The following is a 19061-nucleotide window of genomic DNA, read 5'->3' as shown; positions in this document are numbered from 1 at the left end:
GTAGAGTCACAACAGTATGTTGCTCGATATTCTTTGCTATATTTATGTTAACTGGCGCGGGCGTTACGCTGCGGTAGCACAACAGCATAAGAAAAAGAAGGCTATGCAAGTAATTATTCCAGTGGCTGGTAACCGCGCTCAATGGTGGCCGCTGCAGCGTATCTTAGCAGACACATCCACGCTTTCGCAAATCCGAGCAGTGTTGCTCTATTCGACCTGCTTATACGGTACATCGCTTGAGAATTGTGCTCGCGTTGTTGATATGAAGCATGCATATTTATTTATGTTCAGTGAACATATTGCAGTATCCAGTAGTATTTCTGTTTAGGAAATGGAGTGCCGATATCGTATGCCGGTAGAAAACAACAAAGCTACGGATTCTATTGAAGAGATAGCTTTACTGCGGCAGGTTACAAGCCGTCAGCTTGGCTGTGCCTCAGGTGTGGGGGCCGGAGAGCATAGCCGTTGTCATGGCAACCGCCGCAGCTGGGATGGACCCTCGCCTTGCCTGGCACTTCTTGCGGGTAGCGTGGCTGCGGCGGCAGTGTCGTTGCCAGTGCTCCGCCAGCTGCGCATGCGCGTGACGTCACGACACACCGCTCCTCTCGCCTGGCGCTTGGCGCGGTTAGCGTGGCTATGGCAGCCGTGTCGGAACCGGTGCTTCGCCAGCTGCGCATGTGCAATACAGCGGAGAGGAGGCGAGGCGTTTGTATAAAAGAGGCGTTTGGCAGTGCAGCCACGGCTTGAGATGGACGAATCGGCTCGGCTGAAGGAAGCCAGAGACCGCCCTTGGAATGAAGCCGCCGGGACGAAGATGAAGAAGGAACGCCCAGCGAAACGCAGCGGCGAAAGACTGACTTGGCAGTTCGACTCAGGGAGTTCCACTCGGCCAGCTGTAGCTATCGCGTCACTCCTGGCTGAACCAGAGCTAAAACCACAGTCAAAACGGCAGCGCCATATCCACCTCTAGCGGCATCGGCGTGCAAGGGCGTTACGCGCGCCCGAAGGAACGCGCCACGGTTTTCGCACTATCCTATTCTGGCCAGTTAGCTACCGTCGCCTTAATATCTGGTCAAGGCGACGATAGGGAACTCCCTTAAACGCAACCCTTTGGGTCACAAGTAACTTGTTCGGAGTCAGCTTCAGCGGCTGCTGGGCTGTTATGCGCCGTCAGTGGCTGGAGCACAGATTTGTAACCCTTTACAACAAGGCATGAAGAAGCACTTCGAGCCTGAGAAAACAAATGCCGAACACTGCGCTTGAGATGGACTCACGCTCCGCGTTTTTCGGTAGGTCTGATATAATTGAAGCGAGTGTGCACATTGCCGATTGCTTGTTTTGCAGACATGAGTATTTTTGAAGACGCCATGAGCTCTGATTAGATTACATAACGACTTATTACAAGAATGAGTAAACTACATATAACTAAGGCCCTTAAACAGCATTGAATGACGGCGCGAATATAGGGCCCCAGAGGCAGCTAAAATCTTTTTTTTCTGCAATCGTGGCATGCTCCCTGGGAAAATCTGAATAGTCGGGAAGTTTTCAAACACTGCAAGATAACTGGGCTGGAATAACTAATTAGACTGGAGGGGCTAATTTAATCATTCCGAAGGGTTAGTTACCATTGCTACCTGCCTTCATATTTAGTAAGACGTCACGATAGGCATCGTGAGCACATATTACTGTATGGCGCCGGGCGGTGAATAGGAGAAAACCAGTTCATTGTTTTTTTTTGATACCTCAAAGACTCCTGGTATGGGGCATTACATGAGGGATGGGCATGACAGTTAAACAACTATGGTCTTAATAGCATTCTTGAAATGGATGCGTTTCATACATGCGTTACATACATATGGGGCTCTATTCTATGAATTTGTTTCTGTATTTGTTTTTGTATAAGCCCACCAATGATTACTGCTAGCTATGACGTCAGCGCTGCCGTCACTGTGCACGATAGTTACAATTTCAAACGCAGAACCTAGCATTGAGAAAGATGCTGAAAAGTAGATCGCTAAAACAACCACTCTTAGAAGCGTACTCTGTCTCTCTTGAATGAAATGAATTACTGCAAAAAGCTAACAAATGGGCATTTTTCAGGGTGAGAAAATTGTTGCGCAGTAATCAGAGTTCCTTCACAGCTGAGGCTTGAATTGCTTGCAGGCGAAGTTACTTCACAATCAGTTTACTTATATGACTTTAAACTGGTGTTCTATCCACCGTTGCGTCTTTTTGCACTTCTCTGTATGGTGCGGTTACCAGTGCCACTTATCAACAAATCCTACTGTGCTTCCATTTTCAGCGAAGGAGTAAGTATTCAACATTTATGTGGGAAGCATGTTATTTGGTTCATGTATGCGAAAATATGGAAAACCAAGAACAGGGGTGGAAAGGCAACTAAACACAGGCACACAATATGGTTCCAGTGTCAGTCCTGCACCGTTAACAAACAGACAAGCAATGACAGCAAAAACATAACAACAAAAAATATTAATGCCGACAGGACCTTGGCTTTCAGGCACAATCGCACGATGGCGGTTCTACAATACTAGGCTTGACTCAAAGAATAATGGCTGCAGCACCTTTGGGGCGCAGTACCTTAAATTATTCAGGTACCAATGCCAACCATACTATACTGTTTTACTGCTGCGTGGAATTTGGAAACACAGTGAAGGTCCCGTGTACTTAGAGGAAAAACGCTTATAAAAACTGAAAGTATAAACTAGCATACATGCACGCAGCACTGCAACGACAAAAGAAAGTTCATCAACAAACTCTTCAAACAATTGGGGCTTTCAATATGAATGAAAAAGTAGACTCCCCAAGAGAATTCCTTCAAAGAGCCGGCGGAAGTTGGACGGCACGGGATCAGGCGGACTTAAGCGGGGAACCAAAGCTAAGCCTTGGGTCTCGATGGCACGCTTACAGCGGCAAGGTGCCAGATGGGGATCCGCATAAATGACATGGAGGAAGACTTCCTTGAGACGCACACTATATATATGGAGCTTATCTTCCAGGGTTTCCTCCAGCAGGCGATGAAGTCATTTAGCCTTGTACTTGTTTTAGAAAACAATGTTACTTATCCTGGGAAAATTCATTAGCAGGCGAAGCTCGGAATTTCGGCACACCCTAGCCATCAATATGTCACTTGTCGAACTAGACGTAAAAATTGGCTTATTGGGATACTTTCGCATTGTAAGCGGTGCACTGACGTTTCGTCGGCGGTCACAAATCATGGAAGCGAATTAGTGGGATGCGGTCGAAACAGGTCTAGCTTTTCTCTTCCTGCTGTTCTCTAGGTTGTCCTCGACCTTGTGATGGCTCGTAAATTTTGATGCTGATTGGATTCGATTGGCCGAAAAGGGCGCTTGGCCGGAGAACGTCATTTCTAGCTTGTCTTGGTCTACACAAAAGGAGTTCAAATGCTCATTTTTCAAGCTTTGTATATGCAGGAAGTCGAACGCGAGGTCAGGGGATGTTTTTAGCTGTTGAAAAAGCGGTGGTATAGGAAGCGAGGGCTGAAGCGTCCAGGCCACAACTGCTGTTGCCCGATTTAATTTTATTGAACTAGGGCCACGTGACAAAACAGCACGGTCACAAGGAGGAAAGTTGTCTTGCTGAAGGAGTGATTGGTATTATTTGAAAATGTGCCTTTCGTGTAGCTTTTATGTTTTGCAGACGTACAATGAAATGTAATCGTTGCCGTAAATTTTTGCGTTTTGGACCGCTAACTTGAAAATGAAATGAAAAATATTAAAATCGATAAAGTGAGGTTTTTTCGCTCAGTGCTTTGCAAGGACGAGAATGTTCTTGTGGCTTGAAAACAATTTTTTGTCATCTGTTTTTCAGATGTTGGTTTTTCTATTTTTTCTGTATTATCCCAACTCCAGCTTCAGGCCGAGACGGGCGTGCGAGATACGTAAATAAATAAATAAATAAAATATAGAGACCTGTGAATCAAGGTTGTAAACCAGTCTACACCGTCTGCAATAACAAAGAGCTGAAGTTGCGGATGGTAGAATGGCTGGTTGAGGAAAAGAACCTTGGAGAAGATTTCCGAAATACATCTTGAGAGTTGGGGAGGGGGGGGATGCACTTGCAGTTTACTTGAAACTCTAAATCTCTATATTGAGCAATGCTCTGGCCCTTACCTTTCTGTAATTTTTGGTTTTCATGGATGCCTCAAGTGCTCCATTTTACAAACTCGCGAGCAAACCGTAAGGGAGTAACTACCCGCTATCATCCACCCAAGCTAGGTCATACGGCTACTAAGAGAAGGTATGCAGCTTTTCTAAACACTCCGTAGCTTGGAATAATCGTTCCCGTCTGTCGAACGAACTCAGGACCACGGCTTGTCCGGATCAGTACTTAAGTTAACCAGGACGCCTAGCAGATGGAACTATAAAGCCAAATTAATATATTAACAACAAGAAGTGAGAATAATGCTCCCCTAAGCACACTGAAAAGACCTATCCTTCTCGTCAGAAATCTTTCCACCAGTGGTAGTGGTATAAATTATTCACAAATGTACAGTCGCCTTGAAATCAATTTTTACTCTTTAATTACTTGATAGAAGCATTTTCAGTTCACATCACTTTTTTTTTTACTTGTGCTCAGCTTTTGAGCTGCGCTCCATGGCCATATATTGCCATTGCGCCAAGAACATTCAGCGATATCATTACCTCTTTGGAAATCGATTGCACTGGAATCGTATCATCCATGCCTTCGTGCAAACTCGTCGCCTCCGCTCGCAGAGGAATGGAGGAGGGCGGACTCAACGTACCACTGCTCGTCTTTGGCGCCGTCGCCCTGGGGATTCTGGTTCTGTGCGGCGTGTTTTTCTTGCTTCCCTTCAACAAATCCATGGATGATGGTGAGTGTCTCCTTCGCTGCACGATCAGAATGAGCGAGCGAGCAAGGGAAAAGTGTTACTTGCGAATCACATGGCACCAGTTCGCTGTTGGTGCTAAGCAAAGAAGCAGCTTGGTCTGGATGCTCCCTTCGAGACCTGAGCAGCTGAACCAGGGGAATGAAGTGATTGTATTAGTAGTATACAGGTGGTTCGATGCGGAAAATATATATGTGCCTGCAACGGCAACTGCTATATGATCGAAAATGGAATCAAGGCTCGACAGTGTGCTTAGCTAAGTAGCGACTAAAAGGTGTTCGACTAAAAAAAGTTGAAAGGTACCTCACGCAATGTGACACCAGTCGCGGTGTCAACTGGAAAGGGTATCATCGTTGCGTAACGGCGTCATGGTCATGCGGAAAGAAGTTTAGTGCACCACATGTACCAGTGGCAGTTATATATGACATCGCGAGCACCATTGTCACGTGAACGATGCCAAACGTCACGTGACTCTCTATGGCACGTTTCGTTTTCTTTGCAGGCGGCGATAAGAAGCCGGGCTCCGATGATAAAACTGACTCCGCCGGCCCGGGAGGACCGTCAGGTACAGACGAAATTTTTCTTATGCTACGTTACATCGACGCACTCCAAAAGCACGCTATTCACTGAGACTAAATCAAGGCATAGGGTAGTTGTTGTACGCTGTTTTTTTATTTTTGTCGCAGAAAAAGTTCAAGGAGTAGCGAGAAAAGAGCACATGTGTTAGTATGGAGATAGTCCGCTGAGCAATGCAGTCTCATGGATTTTTTTTTAGCGAGTTATGAAAAGGCACAGGAAATGCGTGCCGCTTTATTGGGATTATACGGCTTACGAGGTCTGTTAGATAAGTATCCGACTTTATTTTTTTTGCGAACACCTGATGGATATGAAACAAGCGCGCTTGCATCAGCCGACCTTGAACCTTCGTGCGCATGTACGATTATTTTCCGGCCTGCCGATAGCGTCAGTCGCTGGGACGCAGCGTTTGAGTGACGCAGTGCGCAGTGCTCTCGTCGGTTTTTTATTACAAGGAAAATGGCGGAGCGACAGGAGCAGCGCTACTGCGTCATATTTTGCCAGAAATGGGATGACAACCAAGTGGAAACTGTTCGGAATATTCAGTGTGGCTTTCGGTGGCAATGCTATGAGCAGCACACAAATTAAACAGTGGTACAATTGGTTTAAACATGGCCGCACATCGGCGGAGAGCGAGCCACGCTTCCGTCGGCCATCAACATGCCGAAATGACTAGGTCATTGCCGAAGTGAACGCTGTGGTGATGCGGCACCGTCGTGTGACTATCCGTGAAATTGTGGAAGAGGTCGACATCAGCAATTTTTCTGCACATTCCATTATCCCCGAAGATTTGGCCATAGAGAGAGTTGCGGTGAAATTCGTGCCGAAGCTGCTCACGGCGGAGCAAAAGCAGCTTCGTGTTGAAGTCTCGCAGGACATGCTAGATTCCACAAACAGTGACCCCGACTTCATAAACACCATAATCACTGGTGACGAGTCTTGGGTGTACGGGTACGACCCGGAAACCGAATCCCAGTCGTCACAGTGGAAGCATTTCATGTCACCTAGACCAAAGAAGGCCCGCCAAGTGTGCGGCAATGTCAGTGATGCTGACAGCTTTCTTTGACTCCCTCTGTGTGGCACACCACGATTACGCACCCTACAGGGTCAAACAATGACCAAAGAGTACTATAGGGACGTCCTCCATCGCCTACGTGGTGCTGTGCGGCGCAAGAGACCGGAGTTACGGTCAACAGTAAATTGGCGCATCCATCACGACAATGCTCCTGCACATTCCTCGCACTTGATGGACTTTTTTGGCGAAAAACCAGACTCCTGTAGTTCAACAGACTCCTTACTCTCCTGATATGGCCCCTGCGACTTCTGGCTGTTTACCGAAGTCAAGGGGACATTGAAAGGAGCGCGATTTCAGACAAGAGAGGACATTATGGCTTCAACGACAGCTGAGCTAAACTCAATTCCGAAAGAGGCCTTTTCGGAAGACTTTCAACGATGGCAGCACCGCTGGGAGAAGTGTGTGGAGTCCCAAGGAGACTACTTTGAAGGTTATTAGGTTTCCAACGCTCCAGTTATGCCAGTTTTTTTTCTTCGGCCAAAGGTCGGACACTTTTCTAACAGACATCGTATTTCTTACACGACACATCTCTAGCAGATAAGAATGAAGGGCAAATTAAGGGGCTTCCAACTGCTCTGTTCTTGTGCCCTCGCAGTGCTGTGAACGAGTAAGAGCTGTGCCAGCGATGGACCCCAATATGCCCAGTCATTGTCTTTTCATAACATAGCAGCGGTTTGGGTTCAGGCAGTCGTGGCCCAGAGGTAAGGACCCCTAACGAGCCCCACATCCCTTTGTTCAGGGCATTCCTCCACTGCAAATGAGAGAAGAAAAAAAAGCAGCCGCGGCAGAATTACGTCCCGCCACTGGCTTTTGCAAAAGACGTACTGAAGCAGCTTTGTCTGTTTTTTACCTCTCCAGCTAACAGGGCCCTCGTGACGGCCGACAATAAGCCCCCGCCAATTAAACACCTCACGGAACATTACGTGTCTCCCAGTTTCTCCCTTTTACTTTTATGACTTGTCTCATAGGCTGTCCCATGACGCTCACTCGAGCTATTTTTTCCCTCGATGACTGTGATTCACTACTCCCTGCGGTGTCAGCATACCACAGAGCGCTCAGTAAGCAGGCTGACAGAACGCTGCGTTCTCGTCACAGGTCGGTTGTCCGGTGCCTTGTCCGCCCTCAGGCTCTTTTAGATGCAAGCGAAATCTCTAGCGTATTTCTTCCGCCACGACATAACATTTTTTTTTCTTCCGCCACGACACAACATTTTTTGAGTAGCCGTTGCAGCTCCAAAGGTTACAACGACCAAGTTCAGACCTCCGGGACTTGCACTGATAGGCCTGGGCGAGAGCACCGCTTCTGACCAATCACGGCAGGGCGTAAAATAACGTGACAAGAGGATGAATTGAATTAAAGAAGAATGTTTGGTTAGTAGTGCTGAGGGACTTGATCCGACCTGATAACCATAGAGAAGAAACAACGAACATCGAAACGGAACCTGGGGGACACGCGCTAGTGCAACAATGCTCGCGACGGTGCCTGAATGTCTGCACCCCCGTAGGACAGATAATCGTCCCAATACTGGAGATGTATTCGCAAAAGACCGGTTATATAAAAGACTAGAGTAATATCTTTCATATCCAATATTGGGCTGATTAACTGTGCTGCCTGGGCAGCGACTAAGCATGTGAAACCGATGCCTAGCGAACAGCATCAACGCGACGCCCCGCCGGTTACGGATTCGCCGAGTCACTGGCGTGTGAGAGCTTCTCAAAAACAAGAATCTTGACACAGAGTTACAACTCATGACTTGCTTCCTAGCTCAAAACCAAAACTGCGCAGCGGCTGCGGCGACGCAATGTATTTTTTATTGGAATGGCCCTGACGTTTCTGCGCCTGGCGGTGCAGCCTAAGTGCTAACGCATCAATTAACGTGAAGGCGGGAATATGAACTGTGTTGCAGCTCAGCTTCACTGTGGCCAGGATTGTGATGATGCTGGTGACAATAAACTTCTGTCTCTATATCGTCAGTCTGCACAATGGATGGTTATATAATGTTTTTTTTCTTCTTTTGCAAACAGGAGGCCCAGACTTATCAAGTAAGGTCGACCACGCCGCTCACGGCATCTACTTTTGAAGAGCGCTTAAAAAGAAAAAAAAAATGAGTGAATGTTGGGTTTATATTCTGGTTTGGATATGGGTGGAAAGAACGGGGGGGAGGGGGTGTTAGCAGGTGCAGTGTTTTTTTTTGGAACAGGAGAGGGTTATTACTAATCAGTTATTTTTTTTGTGAACAGTGGTGTGCACAAAAGTGTGCATTTTTTTTATTCGTGATAATTGACATTTTCCATGATCTACTTACATAAGTGTCTTCTTGTTGCAGGCTCCAATTTGATGGCGACAGCAGCACTTAGCGAGGACGCGTTGTCAAAAGATTATTTGGATGCTGAAGTGATGTCTCTTATGAGTATATAGAATTTTGTAGGTATGTTTAAAATGTAACTGATGATGCAGCGGTTGAGAAGGTAACGCTCTGTTGTACGAACATGGAAAACTTCATGTATGATTGAAGCCATGACATAAAGCAGGCACTGATACTGATTTTGCTTGAAAGGTTCTGTTGGACACCTTACGATTCAAAGCGCACAATTTTGTTGTGGCAAGGCATATTGTGAGCAGGGCAGTGGCTCTGAAATATTCGTTTGAATATTGGCACGGCAGCGCTTTGTTAACTCGGAGTCGATGGATGAAAAATAAGTCAACCACTTCAGCTATCACAAGACGTGAATGTCATCGGTTGTTTCGCGCGTGGTTCTTGTGCATCCCTTATTAGTCTGAACTTACGTGCACTCATTGTGTAACGGCTATGGATTGATTCATAATGAAACCAGCAGGGCAGTAAATAAGTGAAGGTGTGTGTTAATCCAGCTTCGACTGCCTATGAAGCTGCTAAGCGCATCTAAGGCTGGGGTTTCCACTAGGATGCAGTTGTGTCGGTTGGCGTCTATATCAACACTTCGTTAGCCGGAACTGTGCACTAGCTTAGAGAGCGATGTTGGCAGTTCCCCATTATGAAGTCTATAGCTCAAGAGAACTTGTTCGATGAGTTGGTTTGACCGGGTCCACTGTATTAGATGAGCATCGGGAACGATGGTCCCGGACTATCGCATCGCTCCCAATTAATAAATACCGCACACTTCCAGGGTGTGATGTTTATGGGCATAGCTTTGTTTAACAGATTTTTACTGCGAAAGAATAATACGACTGAATCCAACATATATCGTCTTAGGGCTCTTCTTTCCTAAATGTGGCTTGTGGTTATACACACTAAGGTCAGTAGTGCACATTTGCATTGTAGTGCTGTTCCTTCAGAACCTACTGGCGGCGTCTCATTGTTTAATCTTTTGCAGCATGCCAAAACCTACTGTCACCGAAAACAGGCCAGTGATTGTGCCTGGTGCGATGCAGGTTGATGGCGTAGGGCACGTCGCCATCTTAAACTAAAATTGGCGGCTTGTAGAAAGCTTCTCCAAGACCCAGTAAGCAGCACCAGACACCATTTTTCAAAAACAAATAGCCAATGCGATCACTTTGTCACATGACGGTTGCAGAAAGGCTAGCTTGAAGAACCCCATTCGTAACGGGAATATCATTAAGGCCCAATGAGAGACCGCTATTTTCACGCCATCAATTGCTGCTGTATATTTCTGTTAGAAGGCCCCACTGCTGCTATCCCAAGTATCGTGGTCCGATTGCTGGAATACTGATTTAATCAATATGAGGGTTGTTGATTTAGGGTCAACCTGCACGGATTGCAATATATTGTTACGTGACGGCTGTAATGTGCAGAGGTAATCTGCTATGCAGAGGATCGACGACTCGGGACAGTCGCTTAGCACACAAGCGCGCACCACAGTGTTCTTTTCGTTCCTAACACTTCGTCGTCCTCCCGACGTCCGCAGCACTAACCCCCTCGACAAAAGAACAGTCCCGGTGCACACTACGCAGGCAAGGGAGAGAGCGCGAATGGTAAGGCTTGAGGCTTGACACATGCACGATGTCGGTTCCTGGTGCAGCGGCCGGGGATGGTAGATGTAGCAGGGTGATCGTACGTGACCGCAGTTAAGGGAATTACGACACGGTACGGGCCTGTATATCGCGGCAGATGTTTTTCACACAGACCGACGCGGTGGGACGGGACCCAGAGCAACGCAAGGAAGTCAGGAAAGTTGGCGACGTAGCGACGAAGACAGTCATGATGGCGTTTCTGAATTAACTAGGGATGCCAACAACCGCCGGCGGGCGACGGCCGGCGTCGGCGCGGGCGATGGCGTCCCGAGCATAAGTACTCGTGGAGGCGATGGCAGGCAGTACACCCTCGAAGGGCAGCAAAGGATCGCGGCCAAAGAGAAGATAAAAAGGAGATAAACCTGTTGTGTCGTGATGTGTGAAGTTCTGCGCTAGTGTCACAACTAGGAGGCTAATATCCCAGTCACGGTTATGGTCTGAGACGTACATGGAAATCATGTCGGCGAAGGTACGGTTCAGTCGTCCAGCGAGGACATTCGTCTGTGGGTGGTAGGCCGTGGCGAATTAATGACGAACTGAGCGGGAATCGAGAAGTTTGGCTGCCACTTGAGAAAGAAAGCAGCGACCGCGATCGGTGAGTAGGTCACGGGGAGCACCGTGGCAGAGTATGACGCCATGCAGGAGCAAGAAAGCGACATCCGTGGCGGAGCTCGTGTGATAGCGTGGTCGTGTGATAGCGTAGAGCGTCCAATAGTGCGTCGCGATGGCGATCCATTTGTTACCTATGGCAGACACCGGCAAAACGCCGAGAAGGTGGAGACCGACAAGGAAAAACGGGTCTATCAGGATGGGAATCGCCTGAAGGTGTCAGTGAGGCGAAGCGCATGTGTCTTCCGGCGTTAGCAGAGGTTCCAAGCGCCCACATATCATCGGATAGACCGGTAGAGACCTGGCCAAAAGAAGCGGCGGCACACGCTGTGGTACGTGCGGGATACTCCGGGATGACCTGCGGTGGGGATATCATGGAGCTGTTGAAGGACGCTGCAACGCAGGTGCTGAGGGACCACGAGCAAGAGCTCAGTGCCGTCAGGCCGCATATTGCGCCGGTAGAGGAGGCTCTCGTGCGGCTTAACACTGGTTGGATGAAGGCGGGTCGACAGGGTGACGGGACAAGCAATCTGCGGCGTCGTGCAAGAGGTCGGTCTTGTAGACGAGAGAAAATATCTAGTATTGAAGGCGAACAGTCCAGCGCCCCAGCCTCCAGTAGGGTCATTGAGCGAAGAGAGCCATCATAAGGCGTGATCATGCGTTATAACAGAGAAGGGGGGCCCAAACAAGTAAGGGTTGAATTTGGCACTGGCCCAAACGAAGGTGAGGCATTCAAGCTCGGTGATAGAACATTTGCGCTGTGACACAGAAAGGAGACTGCTGACGTAGCAATGACGTGAAACTGATTCCGTTGCCACTAAGCAAAGACACCAATGCCATGGCTGCTCGCGTCGATCCGAAGTAGTGCACTGCACGGGCCAGCCCGAAAGCCCGGGCCCGGCCCGGCCCGCGGGCCGGGTCGGGCCGGGACAGGATTTGTTTTGCCGGGCCTGGGCCGGGCCCGGGCCTGAAGTAGCGGGCCCGGGCCGGGCTCGGGCTTAAAGCTGCGGGCCCGAGCCGGGCTTGGGTCCGTACAGAAACGGCTTGTGTCCGACTTTTCATTCACTATTGCAGAGTGAAGTACAGAACTAAGGCATTGAAGCAGCGACACGGATGAGCTATGGGTTATAGTACGCGCCGAGAAAAAAACTAAGCTTTATTCATTGACTTATTTATTTCCCTATTTCCATGCCGCGGTGCAGAAAGAGTAAAATTCAACCGGCCTTAATTGGCCATTGATCGTTCTTAATCCCAAAACATACCTATACACTATTAGAAATGCATTTGGCAAGAACATATTAGTTTAGGACGCAATATTCAAGCCTTCTAGCTGGTCGTTTCTTCTGAAAGGCGACCAGTTCGGCTATGAGCTCAACCTGTGAGATCGTGTTCACTAAAAAAAATGTCATCGTACTGCTTGTTAGGCAGCTTTAATATTTATACTTCGCGGGCGGCAGAATATAACTAATTAAAATCATGGGGGAACGCAAAGTAGATTACTAGACGTGTATGCAGCCCTTTTTATTTAGCTCTCGGAACTTCCGAGTTTATCTTTGCCCACCTACACAAGATCTTTCTCCAAAAGACGGGCCTGGCGAGCCCTACTCTTAATCACTTCATTCTGGGTTAAAAAGAACCAACTTTCTGGAAGCCAAACTGCGGTTTCAGAACCTTTGTCGGCCAGTTCCTTATCGGTGTAGTAGCAGTCTACTTGCTCAAAGTGAGCAGTATACCTCAAGCGTTACTGTGAAACGGGCCATGCCGGGCCCGGGCTGGGCCTCATTCCGGGATTCACGGGCCGGGCTGGGCTCGCTAGAACAATAATTTAGCGGGCCCGGGCCGGGCCCGGGCTTGAAGCCGCGGGCCTGGGCCGGGCTCGGGCTTCATGTCTCAGGCCCGGGCCGGGCTCGGGCCTCAGATTGAGGCCCGTGCAGTGCTCTAATCCGAAGTTCCATGGAGTCTGAAGGATCAACGTGAGCTAAGACAGGTTCAGTACTGAGGACAGAGATAAGGGTTCTGAAGACGGCAGCTTGGGCGGGCCCCCACGAGAACGAGACGTCCTTCTTGAAGAAAAGCATACAGCGCAGCTTAAAGCACACAAGCACAAAAGACGAAAGCAGACGCACGAGCGCTCGTATGTCTGCTCTCGTCTTTTTGATTGTCTGTTTTAAGCCGCGCTCTCTATTTTTATTCATGGATTACCAACTAGGCCGCAACCTTATCATAGGTTCCTACTTGAAGTGCGTGGAAAAAGGGCGGGCTATTTCCGCAAAGTTCTCTTTGAACCGGCGGAAATATGAGCAGAGCCCGAAGCTGCGCACATCACCGGAGCAACGCGGAAGAGGAAAGGAACGCACGGCGCGCACGTTGTCGGCGTCGGGTTGGACCCCAGCAGAATGTACTAAGTGGCCAGGGATTTTGAGCCGACTGCGGCCGAAGGTATATTTCTTCGAACTGAGATGAAGACTGGTGCGGCTGATGATTGCAAGGATGGCTGAAAGGCGGTGTAGGTGGCTTTGGCATGTGGACGAAAAAAATTACGTCTGAACTATCCCAATATAAACTACCAACTAGCCCGCTCTTCCACCCTTGCAAACTTACGTCATCCGAGTAGCAGAGGCACGTCGTCCATTTGAAGCCGCAGGAGGGAGTCCATCATGCGCTCGAAGGTCGCAGGGGAATTTCAGAAGCCGAAAGGCATGACTTTAAATTGGTACAGGCAGTCCGGGGCGACAAAGGTGGTTGTCTCACGATCACCCTCCTCGACAGCGGGGCGACAAAGGTGGTTGTCTCACGATCACCCTCCTCGACAGCGGGGCGACAAAGGTGGTTGTCTCACGAACACCCTCCTCGACAGCGACTTATCCTGAGCGAAGATCGGTGCAGGAAAAGTAGCTAGCGCAGTGGAATCAGTCGAGAGCGTTATCATTTCGAGGCAGACTGTACACGTCTTTCATTGCGACGGTATGCAGGAGGCTGCAGCCGACGCAGAATCGCCGTGTTTTATCTTTCTTTTTACCAAGCATGACAGGGGACGCCCACGTACTACTCGAAGGCTCGATAATTTTGCGGGTCAACATCTTGTCTACCTCTGCCTGGATGTCACGGCGCTGAGAGAGGGAGACGCTATTGGGCCGTCTGTGAAAAAGTGTGCTTCGCCGGTGTCATTGTGGTGGGCGGCAACAAAGGTTTGACCCAAGGGTCGAACCTCCTCCTCAAACTAAACATCCACTCAAATTAAAGTCCTCAAATGAAAAAAAATGTCACTGTACGAGGACAAGAGGCTGTGAAGAGCTCAAGATCGTCCGCGATCATCCTGGAAATATGATCCGCATGGCAGAGCTGCGATGCAGGAACGTGGGCGACAAAAGTCGTTGGGTCACGAGCCAGAGCATTAACTGTGCAAGCGGCCAATGGGGGCAGGTCAGGAAGTGAAATGCCGGCGGCAAGTAGCTGAGGAGACAGCCTGAAGGGTTCAGGTAGGTTACAGTAGCAGGTACAGTTGCTGGTGTGGACCACGTTGCGGGGAAAGACGGCGTTACGGTGCAGGTTCACTCCGGTGATAGGGCAAGCGACGTAGTCTCGATCAGGGACGGGAGGAGGAGGCAACATAGGGATGTAGACGGCAGCTTGTGGCGAGAGAGACCAGCAAACTGGGTGGAGTGAAGCCGAGGTAAGCTGGTGGAGTCGTCATAAGAGAGGGCCAGATCCATTCGGAGAAGCCTGAGGAAGAGTCAATAGGAGCTCAATGGGCGGTTAAAACGAGTTAAAAATGGGCGGTTAAACGAGGAGCTGGCAGCACTGTTCGGCAGCCGGTCAAAAAAGTTTGAAATGCGCCGGTGTCTGGCCTGCTGGAAACGGCGGCACATCTTAAGAAGAGAAGCGACCGTAGAACAGTCTATGCAGAGCAGCAGGTTAAAGGCATCGTCCGCAATGAGTTTCAGTATGTGGCCGACTCTATCTGCCTCTCTTTGTAAGATTTACGGCACAAGGCCAGGACATCCTGATGCATGGCTCCATCCATGGGGACCCATGGCGATGCATGGCTCTGAAGACGTTGGGCGCGCGACGCGAGAGCCTTCTTGGCGACGAGTTGTTCACTGGGCTTTCTGAAGAGGTCGCTGAGTTTCGGCTTACAAATGTTCCGTGAGGTTGTGACCTTCGTGTATTTCGAACCACACCCGCGCGGTGTCGGCCAGATAAAATATCACATTTTAGATCATCAGCGTCACATCCCACAAGGCCAGTAGTCCACATCAATGTCGTCTGTCCCGCAGAATGGGCCTAGCTCGTGGTGGTGGGCCACGACGATGGCGCTGGAGAGCAAGCACGATCCACAGAGAGAAAGAAGGATCTTACTGCCACGGCTGTTAAAGGCGCTTTTGCTGTTTCGGTGATTGTCGCGTAGGCGTCATCAGCGTGAGACCCTACCATAATGATTAATCAGCATGCCACGCTGATTTCTTTGCACGTATTGACGTCATTAATGACCTCAATACAACTTGCCACTGCAACATACCAACAGTAGCAGTCCGAACGAAGTGACGTCACGAATTAAAGATTCAGGACGTCTCGCGCAGTCGGCCTGAGAAATGTAATTGTAGTAACAAATGAAGGAGAACGCACTGAAACGTCGTTATGTCCGTGTAATCGCCATTTTGCACGATAGTGCTCATTGAAACGCGTGTATCTGATGCTTTTCTTACGTAGTGAATTTTCTCTACAAATGAATTTTCTCTACAAAGTGATACAGCGAACCTGTATTGTCTCCCACTCGGTATTTAGCGCTCATTATGACGATTTGTAACGGAGCCCACCACTTCCAAATCATTTATACGTGAAAGCTTGAAACCACAGCGCGAGTCTTGCTCTGTCAAGCACCACACAAAGCTCGCAAAAAACCTGACCCGCCTATACCGATGCCGACACAAAGCGTTTATGCTGTCAGTTCGTCACTTTCGGGGAACGTTATGCTTCTTAGGCTTATCTGTTGGCCGAAATTTGGGCACGCGGTCTTCGAATAATGCCACACTGCGCGTCGCGGACGGTCCGCAGCGCCTGGAAAGATTAATCAAGATGCTTAGAATTCCCCTTTTTTAACCTCCTCATTGCATTGGGCGCAGTGCGCGTGCCTATATTCATACTTTGGCGAAATCTCGAGTGCTCTCTCTGGCTCACTCACAAAAGATTGGTCAACCTACGGGCTCACTAAAGCTCACACTCAGAGAAGCCCGGGCTACATCAAACTCATAACTCACGCTCACTTAAGCTCACAACTCACTTGGGCTCAATCAGACTCGCCAGTCATCCGGGGTGAACCACGCATAGCGATACATGTCTCACTCAGACACACGACTCATGTAGGCTAGCTCACTCATTTGATCTCACGACTCACATGAACTCCCTGATTTCGACTCACGACTCACTTTGACTCACCCACTCACTTTACCGCGATAGCGTTGAAGACCATGCTACCAAGAAAATCCGGCGTCGTCGTTGCGAGCTAAAATCGCGAGCATGATTCTGGCAGGTGGTGCCCACAGAGCAACCTAGGAGGTAGGCGGCCACCTAGGTCACGTAACCTTGCAGTGTCATCACAACGTGCCCACTGGATAGCCTACAAACTATCCGCCATGGCAGATGGCAGCTAAATTAATGATTTGTCGCTTGGGAAGAGTAACCGGGACCACACCAGGCTGACCGCTTGGAGCACCTGATATCGCAGGATACTGGCGCATCGCTTATCAGATGGATCACTACGCCGGGAGGGATTTGAGGACACCCTGGAATCTATGAATGCAAGGTAGAGAATGACCTCCTGCATATATCTGAATTAATCCTTCCACTGTCATATCATACCCTTAAGGCTGAGCTTGAGTCACCTCCAAATTTTGACTCACGACTCATCTGCGCTCATTCATTCGGACTTACAAGCTTCTTTCGGCTCATGACTCACCCAGGCTCACCTTGACTCGGGACTCCCATAAGCTCCCACATCGAACAGCTGAATCGTTTTTACGCCGAACGGCCCAAGTTACACTCCTAAAAAGCCAAACAGTTGTTAAAAACAGTGTTGCGCTGAGCTCTTAACTGCAGCTAGCCTGTAGCCAGGGCTGGCTAAAAGGCCTAGAGGCCTGCAGCTGCAGCTCGCGGCCAAAAGAGATGTGAGGTCGCTGTAAGTTTTCGGCAACCAATTAAAAATAGCAGTAAAGGAAGAACTATAGCAACCGGGATGGAGCAAGCCAAAGCTAATATCCAAGAAGACAAAGAGCGGCGACTAATCAACTTTTCTCGCCTTTTAATAATTTTCCAAGTGGAGCAGCCACAAAAATTACATACCACAAAGCAGCGAAATCGCTCTACATCAGCACCTCTATCAGAAGCGCATTCAGTATTACGAATGAGCAGGAAACTCGCGTTTATGAACGTTACGAACTCGTGCCCGAATTAGCATCATGGAGTAACTTGTGATCACGGGATTGTTCAACCTCAGATCATGGATTTATTTTGATTTGATAGACCCATACTCTACCCGGCTGCCCAGAAGGACGCAGATCACAATTTAAATGTGAGCCAACTATCAACACTGTAGGATCATGATCTGAATAAGAGTCCGAACTGACTCGCAACTCAAATCATGATCTGAACATAAGGTCGGGCACACGACTCCAAATGTGGTATGAATGTGAATCCAGGAACGTTGCATTTTGGGCGAGTTGGTTATCCGTGGTGTACGGAAAACTAGTATCTAATTACCGCCCAATTTCATTAACATCCATTCCATGCAAGCTACTGGAGCACATATTATATTCGCAGATCGCATCACACCTCGACAATAACGCTTTCTTTTATGAAAAACAGCACGGTTTTAGGTCAGGCCATTCTTGCGAGTCCCAGCTCTTCGAACTCACTACAGACCTTCACTTAAACTTAGATTCTTCTTTTCAAACCGACGTCATTTACCTGGATTTCTCCAAAGCCTTCGATCGCGTTCCACACCGGCGTTTAATGACAAAACTCTCCTGCCTCCACATCGACCCTTTAATCCTGTCATGGATCGACTGCTTTCTCCGCGACCGCTCACAATATACAGTAATAGGCAACCATAGATCGTCAAATACCACAGTCCTCTCTGGTGTCCCTCAGGGATCGGTGCTAGGACCACTCCTTTTTCTCATATTTATAAATGATCTTCCTAATGCCGTATCATCTCGTATCCGTCTCTTCGCAGACGATTGTGTCCTCTACCGCCGCATATCTACTCCCGATGATCAGACACTGCTTCAACGCGACTTAAACCTCATAGAAACCTGGTGTACATCATGGCTCATGCAACTGAACATTTCGAAATGCAAGTTCATGCATGTATCGAGAAAGCGAAATAACCTCAGCTATCAGTATTCATTAAGTTCCACACCACTCTCCGAAACAGAATCATACAGGTATCTTGGAATCATCATAAACAACAAACTAACCTGGTCTGAGCACATCGCAAAAATTTGTACAGACGCTTCCAAAACGCTTGGGTTTATCAGACGATCCCTTGCTTTTTCACGCCATTCTGTCCGACAACTCGCCTACGTAACATTCATCCGTTCCAAACTCGAATATGCCTCGGCGATCTGGAATCCCCATCAAAAATATCTAATCGATCAGCTTGAAGCCATCCAAAATCGCGCGGCCCGTTTTATCACATCGCAGTACGGCAGACAACAGAGTGTAACTCTTATCAAGGCATCCCTTGATCTGCAACCCCTGGCACTCCGGCGTAAAATTTCACAGCTCTGTTTGTTTCACAAATTGTTCTACACCTTCCCACAGCTAAGACATTCTGTATTGCACCCGCCGCTTCGCACCTCACGACGACTTTTTAACTCTTTAAGTCTGCAGCGCATACACGGC

At 48.7% G+C, this 19061-nt stretch overlaps 1 protein-coding gene across 1 annotated transcript in view; it reads left to right on the top strand.

The window, feature by feature from the left end:
* The first annotated feature begins 4758 nt into the window (after nt 1–4758).
* LOC149343983 (uncharacterized) overlaps nt 4759–19061 on the top strand; it is a 135390-nt gene continuing 121087 nt past the window's right edge. The window contains exons 1-2 of the mRNA XM_089547118.1: nt 4759–4873; nt 5391–5453. Coding sequence (XP_089403244.1) covers nt 4759–4873; nt 5391–5453 — 178 coding nt within the window. The remainder of the gene's footprint in view (nt 4874–5390; nt 5454–19061) is intronic.

This window comes from Amblyomma mixtum, chromosome 5 (assembly GCF_055824585.1).
Source record: "Amblyomma mixtum isolate Tamu chromosome 5, ASM5582458v1, whole genome shotgun sequence".
NCBI lineage: Eukaryota > Metazoa > Arthropoda > Arachnida > Ixodida > Ixodidae > Amblyomma > Amblyomma mixtum.
Note: the sequence above shows the minus strand (reverse complement) of the source record. Positions and strands in the feature narration are given on the sequence as shown.